General features: G+C 31.0%; 1 protein-coding gene across 2 annotated transcripts in view; it reads right to left on the reverse strand.

Annotated features, from left to right (window-relative positions):
* Window positions 1-25,784, reverse strand: part of LOC145263661 (hypoxanthine-guanine phosphoribosyltransferase-like) — an 80,919-nt gene that overhangs the window by 31,731 nt on the left and 23,404 nt on the right. The window contains exons 1-2 of one of the 2 annotated variants that reach the window (XM_080120534.1): window positions 17,266-17,537; window positions 2,875-2,981 (exon numbers count right to left, since the gene is read on the reverse strand). In XM_080120534.1, the coding sequence (XP_079976660.1) occupies window positions 2,875-2,981; window positions 17,266-17,271 (113 nt within the window). In that variant the 5' untranslated portion in view covers window positions 17,272-17,537. Of the gene's footprint in view, window positions 1-2,874; window positions 2,982-17,265; window positions 17,538-25,784 lie in introns of those variants that run through there. The other variant, XM_080120533.1, reaches the window with a different exon arrangement.

Genomic DNA, 25,784 nt, shown 5'->3' on the forward strand with positions numbered 1-25,784 from the left:
AGCTGTTATTATCCGTTATAATACATGAGCTGTTATTATCCGTTATAATACATGAGTTGTTATTATCCGTCATAATATATGAGCTGTTATTATCCGTCATAATACATGAGCTGTTATTATCCGTTACAATACATGATACTCTAAAGCCTATCTCCTCTAAGCTAATTGTTATATCGCATATCCCTTCATATTTACGAATAATTCAGAAAGCAGCAGCAGCTGCGACAGTCAATAATGGCGACGCTAAGACAAAGATGTTTGTCGAGTTAATACAAATGAACTCAATAAATACACACAACAATTTCAAAGCCCATTCTCTCACATACACACACTAAAGTTTAATATACCTTTCCTTTTTTTTAGTTCATATCGAACATTTAATTAAAAATGAATTTTTTAAACTTTCTTTGATAATTGTTTTTTAGTAACAAATTATTTAACGTTAAAATGTAACAAACAAAAATTAACACATTTAAATATATTTCAACATTTACCAACGAGTATGTTCCATATTTTCATTTTCAAAACATGACGTCTCTTTCGAAAAATACATTTAACGTAAAAATATGTGAACATACTCAATGAAAAGTTTTATTATTAAGAACAGTTTGAAAAACAAACATTCTCATGTAAAAATTATTTGTTTACAATTTTAAAAACGAAAACAAAATTAAATTTTCATTTTTCCTGATAGACTTTTAGCCTCATGAGAAAATAAACAGTTAAAGTCAACATATTATCAATAAATAGTATTGTTTCTTTAATTTATATTAACGAGGTTATCAAACGTTATGAAAGTACTTGAACATAGTTCTAATTAAATACATGTTTAATAAAAATAAGGTCACATACTTTGCTATATTTTGTTGGAATAAAATTATCCCTTCCAATGACACATATCCAAATAGAGACTTGTTCCTTCTCTTTAGCAAAAGAAAATATATGTATTTCTAGACCTTTTGGGTAATTTCCACGACAATTTGGTAGAATACAAGAAAAAACCATGTCGAACAGAGCAAACTGAAATGCCATCTGCTAAGCCAAAACAGCTTATCTTGGTAGGCACTCTTTACCTAATATGTCGCTTTGACAATGACGTCACACTGTCAGGTTTACTGGCCTCCTTCTATATCTTGGTAGCCATAATTTAACACACAAATGGGATTCTGACAGGTATTTCCACTCAACCAGGTTTTGCTTCTAAATTTGTTAAATTTAGTTAAAATTGGCGTTTTGTGCAAAGAGAATGTTTAAAGTTCATTTTGAGGAAATAAAGAAAAAAAAGAAATAGACTGATTCAAAGTGATGGGGAGAGGAGACACAAGGAATCATTCTTTGATGAATAAAAAACCTTTTTTACGTCCCATTTTGAATCACTTAAAGTGCAGTGTAAAATGAAACAATCAAGCCGAGATATATCTACTATTATTTGAAAGAAACTTTGTGTGCAAGTTCCCTATGGACTCTGAAATGGCTAGGCCAATTTTTTTTTTTAAATTTCACACAACAGTACTTTATGAATCTGGGAGTGTACTTATGTAAGTTTTATATTGGAAAGCATCCAATAAATATCGAAAATTATTGGAAAGCATCCAATAAATATCGAAAATTATTGGAAAGCATCCAATAAATATCGAAAATTATTGGAAAGCATCCAATAAATATCGAAAATTATTGGAAAGCATCCAATAAATATCGAAAATTATTGGAAAGCATCCAATAAATATCGAAAATTATTGGAAAGCATCCAATAAATATCGAAAATTGGAAAGCATCCAATAAACATCGAATATTATTGGAAAGCATCCAATAAATATCGAATATTATTGGAAAGCATCCAATAAATATCGAAAATTATTGGAAAGCATCCAATAAATATCGAAAATTATTGGAAAGCATCCAATAAATATCGAATATTATTGGAAAGCATCCAATAAACATCGAATATTATTGGAAAGCATCCAATAAATATCGAAAATTATTGGAAAGCATCCAATAAATATCGAAAATTATTGGAAAGCATCCAATAAACATCGAATATTATTGGAAAGCATCCAATAAATATCGAAAATTATTGGAAAGCATCCAATAAATATCGAAAATTATTGGAAAGCATCCAATAAATATCGAATATTATTGGAAAGCATCCAATAAATATCGAAAATTATTGGAAAGCATCCAATAAATATCGAAAATTATTGGAAAGCATCCAATAAATATCGAAAATTATTGGAAAGCATCAAATAAATATCGAAAATTATTGGAAAGCATCCAATAAATATCGAAAATTATTGGAAAGCATCCAATAAATATCGAAAACCAAAAAAAAAAAAATCTGATTAAATTAGGAAGTTTGATTTTTATCAACCTAACATCACAAGTGCATTTAAGAAGTTTTATCACTGCATAAGCCGAAAGGCCCAGCCTATAAAAGCAACTGTAGATTCTTTTATAAGACAGAGGTGTATTCGAAATGAATGTTTCTGTTTAGAGCACAATTGAACCATGATACTTGACTTTTGCATTTTAAATTTTAATTGAAGCCATTATTTACAGATAATTTTTTAAATCAACAGTAGATTCTCTACAGTGCAATGTATAGTGATGAACATAAAGCATGAGAGGGGAGGAATATTTGTTGATCCTCATTCAATCCCAGACAACCTCAGCTTTCCCTGCTAATGTGAGTATATATATATATATATATATATATATATATAGAGAGAGAGAGAGAGAGAGAGAGAATCTAGGTTTACCAAAATTTTTTTTTTTGTGTAAGCATTAATGGTTACAGTTATATGTAACAAAGCCACCGACATACATGACAAAAGCGCAAATAATCTTAAATATAACGATGCATTCTATCCAACTGACCTGTCGTTGATGAGTCCGGCTGGAATCATAATATCATTTAGATCATTCTCGTAATGTTTTGGCACGCAAAACATATTCAACGGATAACCAGCGTAGGAATCTTTGATCTGAAGAGAGAGAAAAATTGAAAAATCATGAATCACAAAATAATACAAAGATTGTAAACCGAAAAAACATTTTTCGTGTGAGGTAGAATCAATTTCACAATTTTTGTTTATTTTTCATATTTAATTTTTTTCTGCTTATAACATAGGTGAATGCCTATATTTTTTCCAAAAAATCATGACAGCAAAACATGGATAAATATAGGCATTTGCCTATATTATAAGTAAAAAAATCTTAAATGATACAAAAATAAAAATAAATTATGATTGTGGATCAATTCTGTCCTTTGGCCATTGGAACTTACCAGTATATATACACACCAATGTGAATGTTTTATATAAGAAATTGAATACCAAAATTTCCAAATTAAGTTGATCCTGTATTTCAGTTAATTTGCTAATAGAAAACAATTAAAGTGAGAAACTGTATTTCTGTTAAATGCAATGGTTATCTTCACAGCCTGAGTTACAATGTATGATAAGTATTCTAAATCACATTCGCTGACATTAGCAACCATATTTGTTACTAAATCCTGCAAGACTAAGAAAACATACTCATCTAGAACATTGTGCAATTTTTCACTTATTCTTGCACCCATGGGTGGAATGGAACAACTCTAAGCATAGCTCCTCTCTGTTCAAAGTCATTTAAAAAACCAATGACCTGCCAAACTCAAAAAGGGAGCATTATCTGTTGTAGCTGTCCAAATGTCTGTAGTTCATGAAATGCTATTAATTTCAGCAAGAAACAATTGGATTTTTGTTTTACTTTAGTAAATATACCGAAAATTATTTTGCAGTGAAATACTTTTTTTGTAAGTGGAACAAAGTTTTGCAATAAGCCTATTAAATTATTATTTTGAATGAACCGTTCTAAGATGGTTTAACATGTTAGTCATTGTAAAAGTTTTTGCTGATTTGCCTCCCTTTGATGTGATGGTTTGACATAACTTGCAAGCGGCTGTATTCCTATTCTTCGGATGGACATCAAAATACTTCCAACAGAAAATGGTTGCCATAACTGTTCAAGATTGCTGTCAATATTTAGTTAATTTAAATTATGTCTGATATCTAATTAGTAATTTAACTCGTTAAAATATACATTATCTAAACCAGAAAAATAAAAATGCAATGGTAACACAGGTCGAAAAATGAGGAACAAGAGTATGACTGATGAAGAAGGTTTTGTTTTTGGTTCACACATCGTCACAATTTACTGTACAATTCCTCAACATGAAAACTGAAAGATGAAGTAATAATTTTCAAATAATTTTTCAAGTAAAAAAAAAAAATGTCAATTCAATAGGAAGAGAAAGGAGGAAAATTTTTCATATGCTTACATCCATTTGCCTTGAATTCAGTGCAGTTGTAAAAGTCTACAATTTAACAGTATGTCATGCTTGTTATTTGATAACATGATGTAGACGATGCATGTCTCTTAGATACATTTTCACAGACATCAAAAAAGCAGTTAACTTGTCTTCATTTATAATTAAATATCATTTATGACAAAATTTGCTGATAAATTGGCATTAGAAAACCTATTGTCAGATTAATCAGTAATTAATCAGATAAATCAGTAATCAGGCAATTAGATAATCAGTACATCCTACATATAACACATTAAAATGGTCGATTGAGGAGATGAAAATTATGTTCTCAACCTCTTTACTAAATCAGTATTTGAGAGGTAAAGGAAAACTTTAATGGAACATTCGAAATATGTCTCGTCTAGAGATCAAGTGTTAGTCCCTAGAAAGGGGTCCCTTGATTTCTGAGAACTTCAACTGAAGTAAAATTAAACAAAATTAACAAAAACATACCAAGTATTTCTTTTCTTGACTAATTCACCCAGAACTATAGAGATTAAAAAAAAAAAAATTGTTCCACTATGATTAGGAGAAGATTATAATGGCTGCACGGGAGGATGAAGGTGTGCTGACCAATGCTTTTATAGTCTCAGATGATAAATGCACGTTCTGCTACACAAAAGTAGAAAGTGTGAGTCACATGACTCACATCTGTAAGGTTCTGCTGGGGGATGGCTACTATACGATGCGACACAATAGAGTGTGTAAAGATCTTCACTGGAGAGTCTGTAAAAGTTGAATATCGAATGCAAAAAGTTCTGGGAACATGTATACCAGAAGAACAGTTAAAAATAAGTCATACACCACCCACTATGACTTGGCAATTCCTACAGCAACACACCTTGAAAATGAAGCTATTAACCTGACATAGCAATATGGGATATGGAGGAAAAAGAAGCAACCTTAGAAGTTCGGATTCCCAGTGACACTGGGTTAAACAGAACTGAAAGAGGAAAAGATAATGAAATGCAAAGGTCATATCTACGACATTAAAAGAAACTGATCTTCAGCATTCCGGTAACTGTGAAAGCGACCAAATTATGAAAAAAAAATTTCAAAAACTACCTGACAAATGTATCCAATGAACCGAATGCAAGAGAAATTCAAACAATTGCACTTAAAAGCACATTTGGAACCATTAAAAAGATCTCTCGGTCGGAAAGTACAAGATAGTGGGTGAATGTCTGGTACCCTGTAGTATGTTCCATCCCAGCGAGAACAAAATGTTAAAAAATTCTTGCATAACCTAAATAAACCTTAGTTCTCTCTCTCTCATTATATATATATATATATATATATATATATATATATATATATATATATATATATATATATATATATCTTTATTCGATTGGCAAAATTTTAGAATAATTATAAAGAAGTGAACCATCGTGTAAATTCAATCAACTAAAATAAGATGGAAAACGGGGTGAGGAAAAAAAAATGGGGCAAGTAACACATGTACAATTCAATAAAATAAATAAGTCGATTAAAAACAAGAAGGATGTATTTTAACGATCTTGTTTTTAATCGACTTATTTATTTTATTGAATTGTACATGTGTTACATATAACTTGCCCCATTTTTTTTTCCTCACCCCGTTTTCCATCTTATTTTAGTTGATTGAATTTACACGATGGTTCACTTCTTTATAATATTATATATATATATATATAGATAGATAGATAGATACACAAAGACACTTTAAGAATCTGGTTTATGTTTGATGATGCAAAGGATTTATTTCATTGAGCAATCAAAGATATTTTAGACTTGATATAAGCAACTCTAGTTGGATTCTGTTATAAGATCACTTTGTTGTGATAACTGATGTTCGTTATAAACCATCAGGTTAGTTTGCTTGTTGACGTTTAGTTACAACACGAAGGCTCTATTTACATGCTTCTATGGCAATTAGACAAGGTAAATTTATAATTTAGGGACCCCCCCCAAAAAAAAAAAAAAAAAACTGGGACCAAAAAGATTTCCTTGATCTAGAAGGATTTCTTTCACTGACCAAGGATAGAAAAGTATAGTATCAGAACAGATACTACATCACATTATTTATCAGCTATGACGTAAAACTTCTACAGTTTAACAAATTAAGAAAAGGCCATAAAAAGTGGTGAAATAGAAGCCATTGGTCATTCTTAATTAATAGTTATTTTTATAACTATCCTATTCTTAACTAAAATTATTGTAGACACCACAATACCACATTTACCCTAGGAGCTGTTCTCATTAAGATATACCCAAATTTATTTGAAATTTTACTTTCCAAAATTCTATGCACAAAAATAGTAAGAACACTGGAGGAGAGGAAAAAGAAAATGTGTGAAACCATCTTAGTCTCTTCTGCTTTATGGTTTGTTCAAAACTGAAACAAGTTAATCCCTCGGTGGGAATGGGATCGAAGTGGAGAAAATGAGGAATGGTTCTGGAAGTATTACTACACTCTGCTCTTAGTCAAAGTCAACCTTTGACCTTCTGTAGATCCAGTTTGCTGTCAGTCAGAATAAGGATACAAGCAATACCCTAATCCATTCTTATTTACTATCTATTTTCAGTCTGTCATGCATAGGTTGGTTTGCCACGCCAAACTTTAAAAATATTTTATCATAAACCATTCCCAAATGTTATTTATTCAATTCAATGTTTTCAATCATTGAAGAATGTTTAAAAAGTGATAGAATAGAATCCAGAATGATGAGTAGAGTTAAATAAAAAATGAAAACTATCACAAAAGTAACTCGACACATTTCCTTTCCATAAACTTTTTTTCACTGTGACCATGAAACGTGCTGGATATTTTTAGCCTTAATGAGATTTGATTTTCGGATGAGCAAAGTTAAAAGCTGTTTCAATGACATTAATTAAAACTAAACCCCTAACGATATACGTCAATTACTTTGTATACATCTATGTTTGCCTGTTCAAATTATGTGGATTTTTTGCAATTATTTTTTTTACTGGGTCCCAATTAACACCTCAGTATATTACGATTCTTAGAATTGATGTACTTGGTGTGTCTAACCTACACTGATGAGTCATAATGATGAAACAGCTATCTGTAGATGACCTATATCCCTAAAATTAGGTGTGTGTGTGTGTGTATATATATATATATATATATATATATATATATATTTATTGTTCCTGTCTGTTCACAATTTGGTTAATATATACAAAAGATACATCGTTTCACAAATAGATTTCAATACAGAAAACTAACTCTTATACTTTTATTTTTACATGATTTCTATAAATACTTTTTATCTAAAAGGAACCAACATTCAAAGATTATCTCATTTGCATATTACATTAAAGAAAATCTGTCTCAATAATTAGCTCTTAATTTTTAATAGAAATTAGTAATAGAATTGTTTAAAGTATTACATAATTATTAAGATAACCAATATCAGCTGCATTTAAAAACGTCAATTTTCATATTTAATCTACAAGTTATTTTCCTGTTTAAATTTCATAGATGAAGATGACTATGATTTATGCTTAAAAAAAAATTAAAAATATGATCAACTTTCAGGAAAATCGTAACAACTTTGAATATTTGATGTATCTTAAATAGTATGTGACTAAACCATCTGCCCGGCAATATGTTTTTTTACCCGGCAACACCGGGTATGTACAGCTAGTATATAAAATCTCAGCTTTGGAAGGCACGTTTTCAAAACCATATGTGGAAGCAGAAATGGAAAAAAGAACCCGAAAAAAGAACCCAAAAAACAAAATATCACAGTGATGTACGTTTAGTAGTTTATTTATATCAGAGAAAGATCTAGTTTTGCACAAAATACATTGGTTTCCTCCAAAGACGTGTCTATTAAATCAGTACATTTAATGATGTAAAAATTTAAAACTTAGTCTTGACAGACCAACTGATGTATGACAGACCAATGAAAATCTAGCAATAAAAAAAACGATCAAAGTGCTGCTGATTCGCACATAAAGCCAACGACTGCAGTGATTAACTTAACCTTTTGTCCAAGAACAAAATGTAGCATCTGTTCTGATATTGCATTATCTTTTCTGTAGTGGGTCAGTGCCCCTTTTTAGGCATTGTATTTTCTTCCACATTAAATACAGACCTTGCATCTAATCCTGCCCTTGGGAGGAGCCAAGCAAAGAGAGATCTACTCGTAACTAGTACGAACGAGACAAACTGATCATGGGCTACAAGACTAAAACTGCACAGCAGGCTAGTATTTGAACTGACCAAAAAGGTGAAATACATCTTATAGAGACCAAAATGCTAGTGGTCAGAAAACTGAAACATTTGCATAACCGAACATTGCTCACTTTGTTTTCCCACATGTCAGTGTCTACAACTGCTCGTTTCAGATAATCACTGTCCCCCCCCCTCTTTCCACAGCACATAAGCGAGTGGCGCTTTGATCAGTATGGGTTTCCATTATTTCTAAAAATGGAGCAATTTGTTGTTCGTATTAGCTTCGCTACAGAATGTTATATTCAGAATACACTGCATGCTCTTCTAGGACTGCACTCAAATCCCATCATATCATCCACCTACAAGACATGGTGGAGACGAAAAAAAAAATTCAAATCTATATATATAAAAGCGAAAATGTATGTATGTATGTGTGTATGTCTGCTAAAAGCTTTCGACAGACAGAACAAAAATTCACAAACTTGGTCTCATATGAAAGCCTCATCCTTCGCCTGACAAATATCGAAAAATTGGCCAAAAACGTTAATTTTTTCACCCTGAAATCAACACTTTTCTATGGGGGGGGGTCAGCAAAAACCGTCCTCTCATGACGAGATCAGTTCTACGCATGCGTCAGATGACGTCATAACCTGATTTAGTTTAAATATTTGAAGAACTGACACAATTTCACGTGTCGTGTTAGCTCAGTTGGTTAAAGCGTTGGGTCATTATCTAAACGTTTTGGGTTCGAATCGTGGTGTGAGATTTTTTTTTTTTCGATTTTTTAAATTTTAATATTGAAGCAGTGTTATTTAAGCCATTTTTCACAGAACGTTCTTTTTTCTGTTTTTTTTTTTTTTTTTTACTTCGCTTATTCTTAGGTTTTCATTAACACCCCCACCCCCGCCGACTACACACACCCAAAAACACCTGGGTACCCACCGATTTTTTAAATTTTAATATTGAAACAGGCTTATTTAAGCCATTTTTCACATGTTTTTTTTTTTTTTTTGGGGGGGGGTATTTTTCAGAAGTTTTAACGTTCGTTTTTCTGTTTTCTTTTTCAGATTTTTACATTTAACATCCTTCGTTTGCCTTACGTTAGTTTTTTTTGTGTTTTTTGTTTTGATTACCCCCCCCTCCCACTGTCCGCTTTATTTTTAAGATAAGTTTTAACGTTCGTTTTTCTGTTTTCTTTTTTACTTCGCTTATTATTAGGTTTTCATTAACACACCACCGACCACACACACCTACAAACACTCGGGCAACGCCAGGTACCCCCCCCCCCGCTAGTATGATATAAAATAAATCAAACAAATATTGTTAACACATGCAATTGTTTTTAGAGAAAAGACTTTTCATATATTCATCTTTATGAAGAAAGTTTTTAACATGATAGGCACCGAGAAAGAAGTTCGAGCTGGAATATGTATTATTCGAAACTAAAAATTTGTTTTTTTTTTTGAGAGAGAAAGAGAAAGAAAAAAATATTAATTACGTTTTGAAATTTTAGATGTGGATCGATAATTTGCATTATTTGAACTATTGTTCTCATCTTGAGTTTTATTCGCATGTTTCGAATCCTACCTTGTCCACGTGCATCGTGTCAAACTCTGGAATCTATATGGAATTTCTAGTGGAACCTTTTATCAACAGGGGTGAGAGGATTAGCTTGCCCTCATTCCATCTTTATGTGACAGACTTACAGATGTTGATGTTTCCATCCTCAGTGCAGATGATACTTATAAGAATATAATTATTGATTTCTTGAGACTTCTACCCAGTCATGGCTGACTGAACAAGAGCAAGCCACTCCTGTGGATTGATTAAAAGTTCTATTTCAAATTCCGTACAGATTCCCAAGTACGACAAACGTACATCAAGGCCAGAGGTTACATCAGCCAAAATATACAAATCAATAAGACAACTGTAGATATAAAAGAGGCAAAGATCCGTGCAACTAAGTTGCATAACTATTCTATAATAAATTAATGTTTGCAGTTATTTGTAATTTTATTGTCCTATTTTGTATATGCAATAGTTTTGTTGATACTTACAGTAATTAAAATTAAAAGGATAAATTACTAAAAGCTAATATGTTCATGAGAAGTAATTTAAATGAAAACATAAGTCCATTTTAGCTAAAAAAAAAAAATTAAATTAACTTTATTTTCGAATGTAATAAAAGTAAAACACATACAGAGTGGAACGAGAAAATTGCTGTCCTAGACAGCATGATTCCATTTCCATTTGATGAGAACCGATGTTCTTTTTTGTTGCAGACAATCTACTACTTGGTCAGTTGTGTACAAATCCCAAGAGTGACAAGAGCCTTCTATCATGTCAAAATGATACAATGTTCAACAAGTGAGATCGGAGATGCACCACTGTACAACTCACGCTTTCTACTGATCTAACTTGTGAAACAGGCCTATTGCCAGCACCCTCAAAATCCATTGCCAGATTGCCACAAATAAAAGGGATGTGCCCAGGGTGATGAAAAAGTTCAACTACAGTTTTGGTCTTTGGTGTGCTTTCAAGTGAGGGCCACATCGTACCACTTCACATCTTCGCAGTCAGCTTGAAAGTCAACACCAAAGTGTACTTGGACGTGCTGAAGGGTGTGGGGATCCTCTGGTGCAATCAGGTGGTTGCTGACAGACCCCGAGTCTGGCAATAAGATTTGGCGTCAGCCCATGTCCAAAAAGACCCAGGCTTGGCTTCAGAAGGAGTGCTACGACTGAACCTTTCTCTCATTGCTCCCCCCTCCTGCCCTAAACCTGCTGGATTACTTTGGTCATATGTCGAGAACATCACCAACATGACCTTCCACAACACCCAAGCCAGCCACCAAGATCCCAACGGCGCTTGGGGAAAAGGCATGCTTCCAGTTCCGGACCTGTATCAAGGTGGAAAGGCTGAAAGAATAAATGTCAGCTCTACTACATAATCAGTTACTTAAATTGATTTTGTCAAAAAAGTTTTTAAAAATCTGTAGTGTTTTCTTTCTTTAGAGCAACGTTTTTATTGTTCCACTCTGCAATAGTAATTGCGACCCAATGAGTCACGAACAAGTCTAGTAATTACACACAATTTTGAAATTCCTACAAAATAAATCAGACTAGGTCAAACATCCAATCAACTTTTTTATTCTACTATAAAAAGTGAAAGTGGGTAGGTGCTAGCGCTGTCAGATTTGGTGACATTTGTTTTTAATTTCATTAGAATATTTAAAAAAAAAAAAAAAAAAAAACTGTGGCCGATTACTTTTTCACCTTCCTACTTCCTCACAGAAGAGGCATTGTATTGGTTCTTTATGGGTGTTTTTAATTTTTCCCCACTCCATCTTGCATATAATTTTTTTAAAATATCAAATGAATTTAAGAAGAACAAACATTTTAAGCCCATAAAGTGAATGCTGCATTCAGCTAATTAGTTAAAAGTAAGCTTAGAAAAATTATTAGATAAAATGTGATATGATTATCGAACCAATCTCCTAAAATGTGATATGATTATCGAACCAATCTCCTAAAATGTGATATGATTATCGAACCAATCTCCTAAAATGTGATATGATTATCGATCAATCTCCTAAAATGTGATATGATTATCGATCAATCTCCTAAACATTTTGGCCTCGTTATTTTCAATTTTTGTTGTAAACAAAAAGACTGGCATTTTAAGTACACACCATTTTCTGATTCAGTTGAAAATAATTTTCTAAATGGAGATTTGTAATGCAAATATCACATTTACTGCACTTTTACTCTTAACAGCTTAAAAATATTTAATAACATTTTCTTTAATAGCTATTACCAAATATATTTTTATGTGGAAATCGTTGAAAAAATAACTAATCCATCCATCCAGAGCGTGGCCATAGCCGAGATTGAACTCACTACACGAGTTAGTAGTGTAATTCCAATCAGTAGCTGAATACTTAATGCTTTACCAGGGCTATCAAGGGTATTTTTTTCATCGTGACGCTATCACCACCATGGCTTAAGAGAGTCCCATCTACTCTCGAGAGAAGCATAGAACATGCCAGTTTCTCAACCTTATATTTTATCTTGTACATACAGCATCTCATCTTTCCAAATGGTCACCCATCTGGTACAACATTGCTTAACTTTGGCGAGAACCGGGGTGTCAATGTGATTGTGCCGTATAAAAATATCTAAATAGCTAAAACTTAATGTAATGAAAATTTTGAAGTGCAAATTGCTTCAAGAATACTAGAATAGGTGTTTATTTAGAATCACAAAATAAAATACAGAAAAATCTTTTATGATGCACATACTTGTCATGCAATAAACATGTCATATTCCAAAACTCATAAATTGATCAAGTAGGCTTTTTTTTAATTAAGAAAATCAAATTTTATGACTAAGCAAGAGAGGACATTTTATTGGCCATCTGGAATAAGAGGGAGACAACTCAATTCGAACTACTGAAATTAAAATTAGCATTAAAATTACTAAAAATTAATTTTTTATTCTTAGTTAAAAAAAAAAAAAAAACTATTTGATCAATTTACATGATTTTTCGTATATGACATCTTCACTCCATGATAAGGACGTAGATCATAAAGATTTTTTCTGTATTTTTGTAAATAAATTGAGCACTTGTATTCATAAAATAAAGAAAAAGCCCAAATTAAAAATATTTGAAAACCAAACTTAATTACTATTAAATATTTTTGTAAAATACAAAAAAAAAAAAAAAAAAGCCAAAATTTAAGTCATTTTTTTTAAAAAGACTAAATATAATTTTTGAAAGCCAAAAAGTCCAAATTTGCAAAATCTGGCAACCCTGTTTCACATTATAATTTAATAAATTTAAATAAAAAGTATTGTTGAATATTTAATAAGTTATATTACGTGGTTATTGATGTAAAATCTGCAAAATCCTCAGTGTTCAGCATATTATGGTTAGTGACGGCCCCCCCCCTCCGATTCCCATAAAATTACACACTATAAATTACCGATTCTGATGCTGTATAAATCTCAAAATATTTAACTATGTATTATTTTTTCCGATTACCGTAAAAACACATGTGCATATATTTTTTCAAACATAAAAATACATGGGGGGGGGGGGTCTATAGATTTTAGTTTTACTGGTAGTTTAAAATAAATATTTATTATAACTACAAGCAGTGGAAGATTTTGTTTTAAACAAAATCAAATAAAAATAGATAATTAAAAGAAGTGATTTTGGCATTAGAAATTTTTCCAATTCCGATACCCCTAAAACTTGATTTCTCAGATTCCCCAAGCACAGGTCGCCATATTTATGTCACCATATTTAGACTCTGTTGAAACTCAAAGAGATTGCTGATAACAAGAATCTATAAATATAGGAAGATACATCGATGGGAGCAACGTTATAAATGCTATTTACTGAATTGAAAAATAAATTTATATACACCAGTATATATATATATATATATATATATATATATATATATATATATATATATCTTTATATTGTCAATATTTTTCTTTATATACCTAAGCACCATCTTACATGTTGAGCTTTTTATTATCTTGCTAAGTCTCAACTTAAAGATTTTTCAATATTTCTTTGATCCCCTCATATATATATATATATATATATATATATATATATACACATACACACACACACACACTAGCAGGAAGACCTGATGATTCCAGGATTGAATAATCAATGAACGTTTTGCATTCCTATTATTTTATTGTCATTGAAATCAGTGAAATCACCCATTTTTCAATAAAAATTGCCTGCTCTAGTTGAGGGTCCATCGCGGTGCACTGGGAGGAAGCTTCACATTTCTTCGCACAGTGACAGTTTACAATAGATTGTAGTCTACATTGCATTGTAGAGAACCTGTTATTGATTTTATCAAATTATTTTTTTGTGGTTTGAATTCAAGTTAAAAATGAAATAGTCAAGTATCATGGTTCAATTATGCTTTAAACAAATATTTATTTTGAACGCACCCCTGTCATATCAAAGAGCCTACTTTAAATGTTGGGCCTTTCACTTTGTACAGTAATAAAACTTCTCAAATGCACTTGTGAAGGCTGCGTAAGATATTTATTTAAGTCAAAACCGCCTGTTCCTTCTTTCATTGGATTATTTCAATTATCAAAAACATTATTTCAATTATCAATACTTATTTCAATTATCGATACTTATTTCAATTATCGATACTTATTTCAATTATCGATACTTATTTCAATTATCGATATTTCAATTATCGATACTTATTTCAATTATCGATATTTCAATTATCAATACTTATTTCAATTATCAATACTTATTTCAATTATCGATATTTCAATTATCAAAAACATTCTAATACCAAATCTATCTAATAACACTGCCAAACACAGTAAGTACCTTCGTGTGAAACTTTATAAAAATTGGCACAGCCGTTTTAGAGTCCATAGGGAACAAACTCCTACACAAAATTGCCTGCTCTGAAATATGTTATGTTTCCAATTACACCATTTACCCCCAACTAGAGTTGGGGGTAAATGGTGTAATTGGAAACATAAGGTATTTACAGCTTCTCTTCCAATTTTCAGATTTTAATCATGTTGAAACGCACTTTATTTCCTTTTGATGCATTGATTGTTGCTATTTCTTCTGATGAGTTAAGGGCAAAATAGATTTACTGATTTGATATAATTAAGTGATTGATTTTGCACCACGAAACATACTGTTAAGAATTGTAAATGTCAACTGAATTAAATAAATTATAAGATGGTCAACATCATGAACTTTGGAATATAGTCTTTTGTCATTTATTCACTAATATGACTATGAAAGCAACGAATGTGCAATTGGTAACAAAACAATACACCAGCATGTTCAGCTTCAATAATCATTGTGCTTCTTCCACGGTTGTATTGCAGCATTAATAAATTTTTTAAATATATTTTTTATGTTGAAATGTGATTGTGAGAGAAATATAAATGAATATATTTGTTGGTTTAATGTTGAAAAATACTAACCATTAAAGCAATGAATACGTGATTGGTAAAAAACAAGTTTTTTTTACGCATGTGACTAAGAATTTAGATTTTTCAGCATTTTTTGAGACATAAGAATTTATTATTATTATTTGATAGTAAATATATGTACATAAACCATATTAGTGTAAAGTGAAATTGTAAAAACAATCGCTAAAAAAAAAAAGACAAAAAAGAAAACATGGGTACGATGAAAATACTATACTAAAATGTCGAAGCAACCGATCCAGTAGTTATTTAGATTATTGATTACGAACAAACATATTTTACATATATATATATATATATATATATATGTCAGAAGAATTTGGTATCTATTAAAACAGAATATTTGATGTTATCAAATATTCTGTTTGCTTTTGGTTTTTTTAATGCCTGACTATTCAGGAGTATGGTACTAAGTTTGTACTTACAAGGCTTTGCTTACATGTACAGCAGATCCACGTAAAAATGTATATTTGAACAGTAAATTTGATTTCTACTTTTTTTTTGTTGATATCAATGTACATGCATCCTATCAACATTATGCATTTTTTTGTTTTTATTTTAAATATTTTGTCAAAATGAGAGCAGTCAAAATATTTTCATGATCTCTCATATATATATATATATATACATATATATTTCCATTTGCAAAAGAATTTGATGTCTATTAAAATGTAATTTGAAGGAAAAAAAAAAAGCCTTTACTATTGTTCTGAAAGTTTCAGCAATGTAACCTCTGACCTTCAAATGTATGTTGAACTCTGTCGAAGTTGAGAATCTGCAACAGAATTTTGAACAGGACTGTTTATTAAATTCAAACTCACATTCTAGAAGCAAAAGACTTAATTCACAATTGTATTCTTTGTATTCCCCTCACTAAGGATTGAACTCTCAACCTCCAGAGGAGTGTCACAAGATGATAACAGTCGTTTGAATAAACCAAATAATATAACTTATCAATCACCTAAAAAAATTAAGACAAATATAAATTAAATTAAAATTTGCTATTTGGGTCTAAATTCTATAATTCAGCTTATATATTTTCTGGTGGCATACTTTGGTTTTCTGAAAAGCAGCATGAATGAAATACTGAACTGATACGGGCCATTTATGTGAGAAACGGATCAAGAAAAAAAATGAAAATAAATTTGGTCACTGGAACTTTGCGTAATATTCAAATATTCCAGACAGAACATTTGCATATTTTGTCTTCATTTGTCTTTGACTTTACATTAAAAATTTCAAAAATATTTAAAGCTACGTTCTATTGATTCAAAGAATGACTTAAAACTGAGGAGAAAAGTCTTTATGAAAAGTTTAAACTTAAAATGAAAAGTTGATCATAAGAAAATATGCAAACATGTTCAGCCATGAATAATATTTGACCCCCCGCATCCCCACACTAATAAATTTTAAAATTTAGTTCTGGCTAATTTGAGTTTGCATTCAAATATGTACACGTGTAGGATAATTTTGATGATTGGAACAACTGTGAAACTGCAGTAAAGTGAAAGTGTCAAGATGGCAGATTATTCACATACAAAGAACTCTGTATCATTTCAGATAGAGCTATCAAGTAAGCTAAACCTCCTTTCAATTATTCTTCGAAAATATAAATCAGAATATTCGTTTTTTTAACATTTGTAATTCATACAGAAAAAACAAACAGAAATGAAAAGATTTAAACAAAAAAAAACATGCAGGTGTTTGGTGAATCTGCGTACTTGCATATTGTTTGCGGAATCTCTCCAAACTTGTGCACTAGTGGAAGCAGCAGTTTTGCCACAATGTGTCTAATCCCAAGGGCCGAGAAGAGCAAGGGAGCAATAGAATCCCCAAATGGCGACAAGTTTTTTTCTTTTTACGTTAAAAATCCCAAAGGAGACTTGAAATGCAGGATGAAATATTTACTTGTTTTTCCCCGCAAATCAAATGAGAGAAAGAAATATGCAACAAACTTATGACAACAGTGCAGGAAAAAAGAGGAAAATCAACGAATGAAGAGAGTTTTGGTCATAAATAGAAATTGATGAGAAGGAGGTGGAAGAGAAGAGGATAAAGAGAATTAAAGAGAGTGACATTTGGAGAGAGAGGGAAAATAAAAGCAAGCCACACACACACACACACACGCACACACACACACACACACACATATAATTACAAGCAGCTGAAATTGCAGTCATCAGTCACTTCAAGAAAATATATTTTTGGGTGAGAAAAGGAAGAGAGAAAGGGAGAGTGTTGACATGGAGACAGAAAGAGTAAAGAGAAAGCAGATTAAGTGTCTAGTGGCAACAACAAAAATTAGTGATAGATTAGTTGAGGGAGGGGAGCAAGTTTTACCATCAAATAATATAAGAAATCCTCCCTCCCCTTCATTTCTACTCCACCTTAAGCCAAAAGTGAGACAGAGAGGATTAAGTAATTTCTGCATTCACAACCCACTCCCCACACGAATGTCACAATTCACATAACACCATAATACATGCGTGTGGATCCAAGTATAATACATCCCCAATGCAGTCGACCAGTTTTTGTTTACATAAAATTGGTTCAGTCAACCAGATACGATGATTTCAGAGAAAATGAAGGTTACATTTGAAATGTCCTTTCAGTTCCACAAAAACATGGTAATTTTCTTTTAAATTTGTTTCAATCACTATTCTTCACAAGTTATATCCTGCATCAGCGTTAAGCTTATAACTAGCCTTCACGTTAAGCACACACAAGCGCGCATATATATATATATACATATATATATATATACATACATATATATATACATACATATATATATACATACATATATACATACATACATATATACATACATACATATATACATACATACATATATACATACATACATATATACATACATACATATATATATACATACATATATATATACATACATACATATATACATACATACATATATATATACATACATATATATATACATACATACATATATATATACATACATATATATATACATACATATATATATACATACATATATATATACATACATATATATATACATACATATATATATACATACATATATATATACATACATATATATATACATACATATATATATACATACATATATATATACATACATATATATATACATACATATATATATACATACATATATATATACATACATATATATATACATACATATATATATACATACATATATATATACATACATATATACATACATACATATATATATACATACATATATACATACATACATATATACATACATATATATATACATACATACATATATACATACATATATACATACATATATATATACATACATATATATATACATACATATATACATACATACATACATACATATATACATACATATATATATACATACATATATACATACATACATATATACATACATACATATATACATACATACATATATACATACATACATATATACATACATACATACATACATACATACATACATACATACATACATACATACACACACACACACTTTATTTGTTTTTACATAAACATTAATATGTTGCTACACATTCATGAGCGTGTTTCGGTCAGCTAGTTTCCAGTAACTAGAGACCTCTTCAGGTGATACAACTTATACGAAAGCAAAATTTGCAAACTTTGCTTTCGTATAAGCTGTATGCCTAAAGAGGTCTCTAGTCACTGGTAACTAGCTGACCGAAACATGCTCATGACTGTGTAACAACACATTAGTGCTTATGTAAAAACAAATAAAGAGTATACCCTGCTCTACTTTGGTATTGAGCACTCTTGTATTAACCTCGTTAAACTTCATTGGTTACTTTAACCTCTGGAAAACAATAATCTCAGATAACTTATCTAAGTTCCTGCTTTTATTACTCCCCAATCACTACCTATTCTCCCCCACTTTTTTTTCCTTTTACAGCCAACGAGTATCATTTGCTTTGTTTGAAAGATTTGCACTCTTCATTTTTAAGTAGCAAAAGAGAAGCTTACTCTGATCACAGAAACCAAAATGTTTTCTCTCATTTTTCTACCACCATTTCGAATTAATTTTAGATTTAAATTTGTGAATATAGCAACCTTTTTATTTTAGTGTCAGATTTTGTATTGGCGATCATACAGTTTATTTTGTATCTATCAAATGATGTAGATGTACAGAATTGAAATCTGGCCAGTGATGATTGAAGATATGCGTTGCATGGAGAGAAATGATATGATGGATGTGCAACACAAATCTTAACGTCATGATCAGATCTGATGACTTCAGAGGAAGATTAAATATGGCGAGTATAGATGTGTGCAGAACAGGAGAGTGATAAGATGACCATGTTGAAAGAATGGATGAGAGATTTGTATTAGCAGACAAAACAATTGAGGTAGCAGAGTCAGCCCACAGGGGAAAGTCAAGACAAACATGGGAGAAAGTAATAAGGACAGACTTGAGAGAAAGAGGGATAAATAAAGACCTGGCAAGAGAAGTTCGTTTGGAAGTCAATTTCTCAAAACCATACAACACATGCCAACATAAAAAAATGGACACTAAACCAAATATGTTGACTATTATTAGGGCTATGGCAACAGCATATTTTTTTCGTTGTTTTGACTCTTGAATATCCGACACAATAAACCGAGAACCACATCCCTCTATATAAAAGCATACAAGATATAAACCGGATACACAGTCGAGAGTCAAAACAATGAAAAGAATATGCTGTTGTCTTGGCCCTAATTATGATACAGCTGATGGCTATTTCGCTTTTTTGTTTTCCTTTTTACATTTTTGAAATTTTAAATTTCTACTTCATATATAATTTACATGGATTGTCTAAATATCCGTCCCATCTTTTCCATTCAACTATTGTCAACTAAGTTTTCATCACTAATTAGAAGCTAGAGTAGAAACTTAGAAACTGATTAGCTATAAAAACAATCTTAAAATGTAAATCCATTCACCGAGATGATTTCTCAAAGGAATGAAACCAACATTCATGTGTAGCCAACTTACTATAAGTATATTTTTATACTATAATGGCGATTCAAAAATGGATGTGGGATTATATAGATGAGAGAGTGAGGCAAGGAGGGCACATTATATTTATAAAATGGTGACAAAATTTGTATTCCTGGTCGAAAATATGCTGCAGTATGCACTTGAAATGGGGAGTGTGAAAGATTTGTATAGGAATGGCCTATTTGTTTTCCTATAGTGTCGATAGTTGGGGAAACAGAGATATATGCACCAGAAGCCTTGGAAAAAAAAAAAAATAATCCTACTTCATTTTTTATATCTTCAGGGCAAACTTTAATTGTAAAAATAATTTGATGATACTAACTTAAAATTGATCCATTTCAGACAATTATTATTCTAAATATCATAAATAGTATGAAGGTGCATGTTTACTAGAATATGAGAAAAAAGAATTGCAATGTCTGACACTGGAAAGCAGTTAAAAGTCAGTCAGATAACTGTCCACGAAATTGTTGAGGAATGGTAAAGCCCTCAAGGATCAACCTCACTCAGACAGACTGCAAGTTGACAACCAACCAGTTGACTGATACTCAAAAGGTCAAGAATGAAGAAATGAGCAAGAGGCGCAACTTTGTACATACAAGAACAATGTTAAGAGCTCTGTAGTTATCTTAATAATCTGAATCTGAAGAGCAACGGTAAGTATAACAACCGTGCTGATGATTGAGGGAGAAATGTCACTAGTGTGGATTGCAAGAAACCACAGGTTCACCGATGCAGAGTGATAGTTTTATGCAAGACTTTGTGTTCAGTAGGATTATGCCTGAGAAATGGCATGAAAGAAAAAAGATTAAGAAAAAACGAATATGAGACGAAGAAGGTTCGAAGGTGGCAGGAGTGTACCACTCACTTTGACAATCTCCATGGTGTTTTATCCTCCTCCCACATCCAAAATCTCCTTAGATAATGATCCACTGTTACCAAAAACAGAAACTGTTCTAAAGACAATTGGATACTAATCTGACATGTGAACATGTCAGAACGCGTTCACAAAATGCATATGAGAGAACAACTCGGTGGTTGGGTAGACAAATGTACGTGTGGGCAAAGTAAAAAGAATATTCAGTTACAGCTATGAATGGTGAAGATTCATTAATAAAATCAAGCGAAAAGATTTATGAAAAAGAAAAAAATTAAGTATGAAGCCATTCAATGTGAGCAATGAAAATGCTATTTCAAACTTTAGCATTGAAGCGAGAGATGAAAAAAAAAAAAAAACGTTTCTCAAGAAAACATGCAAGTAAGATGGCTGCTGAGTACAAAAAAGATTTTTTTTCTCCCTCTCAATTGGCCGATTTTCTAGAGGAAAATCATGGACAAAAGAACAAAATGGACTCCTCAGTCCATCAGGTTGATGGAGGCATTATCCGGTTTTCTCAATGCCATAACAGACAAAGATTATTCCCAACAAGTTATATAGGCTATATCTCAGAGCAAGCACCCAAATCTGGTTTTTATATTGTGATAGCTGCTTAAAACAACAAGACCTCATTCATCCATAACTATAAATATCTATAATATAAAATACCAGCAGGCAGGCCGGCATTGCCTGGTTTAAAAATATGCGGTTAAATATGATATTTTAACTCATGCAGATTTCGTATTTATTATATTTGACCGGATATATAATAACGATTTCAAGTGGGAAAAAAAATAAATAACTTGTGTGCCATCAGTTAGAATTGGAACCAAAACATACAACTCTCCAGCCCCATCTGTTAGCATGTGACTTTAATCCATGTTGTATACAAAAACTTTGAAGAAAACAATGTTGTTTAGCAGATGCCAAACCATGCTCATTGTTTTATTTTTTTTTTCAATTTTAATCCCTTAGCAGCTATTTTTCCAGCTAAAAATCAAATTGAAAGTGTGTGCTATACATCCTTATGTCTCATATATCAGATTTCAACTATGTAGACCAAATATTCAGGTATGAGTTTTGTAGAGAATTTGCATACACACACAAACAAGATCACTTGACACACACACAAATATATATATATAAATATATATATATATTTCATCATAGTATTATTACTGTTCAAACCAACTAAAATTGACCAATATTTTTTAATCATCTACATCATAATTTAGGTTATAAAGGGTTAAACTGATCTGACAACTTGTTTAAAAAATTACTACATTAGTGTAATGACGAAAACAACAAATACTTTGCTAGCATTTGCATCGATATTCATAGAACACAACATCAAGCAGTGAAGATAAAAAATTAATTCATTGTTCAAGTACATCTGCAATAGTTTTGTAGATATTACCAGTAATTAAAGTTAATACAAAATAAATAAAAAAGGATAAATGATGAAATTCTTTAAAATAAGATCATTAAAATTTGGTTCCTTTCTCTAGGGATGTCAATGCTGAGGCGAATCATTTCTTTGGTCTTGATTAAAAAGATAAATTTACCGAAATGTTTTTATCGATTTATATGAATAAATGTGGAAGTTTTTGTCTTTACAATAAATGTTCAAAATATTTACTTCAAGGGATGAACTGGCAAAGCAGCACTCTTCATTTAAGCAAATATCGTTAAAAAAAAAAAAAAAAAAATTCTGCTTATCTTCTATATAAATAAAACAGTACGCATGTGTGTGTGTGTGTGTGTAAATATCTAACAGGTAAACTCTTAAACTATTGGTCACATAACACTGAAATTCTCAGGAAATAATATTCATGCACCAAGAATTGTTTATAGCAAGTAATATCGTTGTTTACATACATGTATATCACGGACAGTTATCGGCAAATTTACATGCAAAATGTCCAACATTTTTGCTTTTATGCACAGATCCACTTCATTCCTTCAAGTTGTTTACTACTAGACTTATTGCAACTTTGTAGAAAGGTTGAGAGTAAAGGAATTTATATTTTTAGTCAATTTTTCGATATTTGTTGTCCGAACAGTCGAGCTTCGAATCCATTGCCTCTGTTGAAAGTTTTAGGCAGACATACATACAAATATTTAAACAAACAAGTGAGATTTATATTATAGATGTTCAGACTAATTCACACTTGCATATACACATTTAAGTTTTCCCACATGAATTCCCAAATTACTTTGTATTTTCATTCTTATGATATGGTTCTATTTTCATTCTTATGATATGGTTCTATTTTCATTCTTATGATATGGTTATATTTTCATTCTTATGATATGGTTATATTTTCATTCTTATGATATGGTTATATTTTCAAGTGTCTTCTTTCTGATAAGAATCAGATTTTTTTTTTTTTTTTTTAAAAACAAAATTAAAATGCCTGACTTGTTACCAAAGAAAAGAGAATAGATTGTGGTGGATTTGATTTTATAATTACATGATTTTTTAAGTAGGATTTTTTTTTTCAAAGGTTAGTTTTTAATATTTTCCATTATTGTATTTCTTTTTATATCAATGGTCATGCAAATTACCTAGAGGTGATAAAAATATGCATAGACACACGAAGAGGCGACACAATTTTATGAATAGAGAGGTTGAATAAAAATACGCAGAGACACACACACAAGAGGCGACAATTTTATGAATAGACAGGTTGAATGTTGAGCATTTATTTTGATGGTGTCAGATTGTGTTACTATCGTTATCTGCTAAATCGCCTCCACTCACACTCGGGTTTTGTTTTTATTTTCTAAATCGAAAAGAAAACATGTCAAAAGCTGTGTTCAGTAACAGCGACCAGGTTAAGGTGAAAAAAATAAATATGCAAACAAAAAACAAAACAACTGAACAATGTACAGCAAAACCAGGTTAAATTGTTGCTTTCAGTCAAAATTACTGTGTGCAGGTGTATAACTCACCGCCACCTCAACCGTTCAAGATGTCTAATCAGCGAGTATGCTCAAGTTTCCAGGACCAGCAAAAACTCGGCTAACATTAACTTCATGTGAACTGTGCTTGACATGATTTCAAAAGATTATAAATTAAAGTATATTTAATATTAAAAAAAAAAAAAAAAAAAAAAAAAAAAAAGTCATAACAAGTTGAATTGTACATGTCAGATTATAAGATGTTGGATGCTTAATATGGCCGATATAAACAAATCAAGAAAGAGATCCATTTAGGTAATAAAAATGCAAATGAACACATTTTTTAAATGATGAGGTGGGGGGGGCATGGTTATCTCCCCTGTGACATATGAAGAGAACCATTTATGTTCACATCTTTTGTGACAGAAATACATGGGAGAAATCAATAAGGCAAACTGGCATGTCATTAAAAAAAATTGCCTTTCTCAGACTGACGAAGTCCAATATGATATATCTCATGGAACCACATAAAATGCTATAAAGACAATATTTTAAGTATAGAGTTTCAATACTTCAATAGGTAGCAAGTTATGAAAACATATTTATAGCAATTAAGTTACACAGACGCATTGTCTTTCATCTATACGGGGAACCATCAGGCTAAAATGCATGTAGTATTTTGGTTAAACGGTCCCCTATGATAGACAATTTTCATTTGTTATTGTTGTACCATGTTACTGACATATATTGCTACAGTGTTATTTCTTTTTTTTTTTCTTTAAAATTTAAAAAGTACAACAAAAAAATTAACATGACTTAATTCTTATATGCCTATAATTTTTTTTTTTTTTTTTTGTATTGATATTCATATCAAAAACCCTTTTTTCTATTTATTTAAAAAGAAAAAGAAAACACAACTTAGTTATATATGGGTCACGGAATTGCATTGCAAAAAAAAAATCTAGCTAATTTGCATATTTTTTTTAAGCATTCATTTTAATTCCCTATTAGTTTTTTTTTTTTTATGGGATGATCATCTTTAGTTAACTATTGCGTGTAATTATATTCATGTGGATATTCTACATGATTTATACTTGCGTAATATTTGCGTAAAAAGCTTATAGTAAACGTAAACATCTTTGTATATATAAGTATGCATATATATATTTCTTTAAAAAATTTTGTTTACCAAACTTCTGTCAGTTTTTAGTCTACAGATATGAAACTATAGGTTATTCAAACCCATGCAAAACTTTATATTTCGGTTTCAGCTGGGGAAAATTGTTGCAAAAGTGTGAAAATGAAAAAAAATTAAATTTGCAGGTGAAGGTCGAACGACGGCATTACGAATATACATGCGTAACGTAATAGCTATAGGTTCATGTTTTAATTTTTAGCCTTGCAGCAAACAG

Source organism: Euprymna scolopes, chromosome 39 (genome assembly GCF_053919585.1).
Source record: "Euprymna scolopes isolate OS-2025 chromosome 39, ASM5391958v1, whole genome shotgun sequence".
Classification (NCBI taxonomy): Eukaryota; Metazoa; Mollusca; class Cephalopoda; order Sepiida; family Sepiolidae; genus Euprymna; species Euprymna scolopes.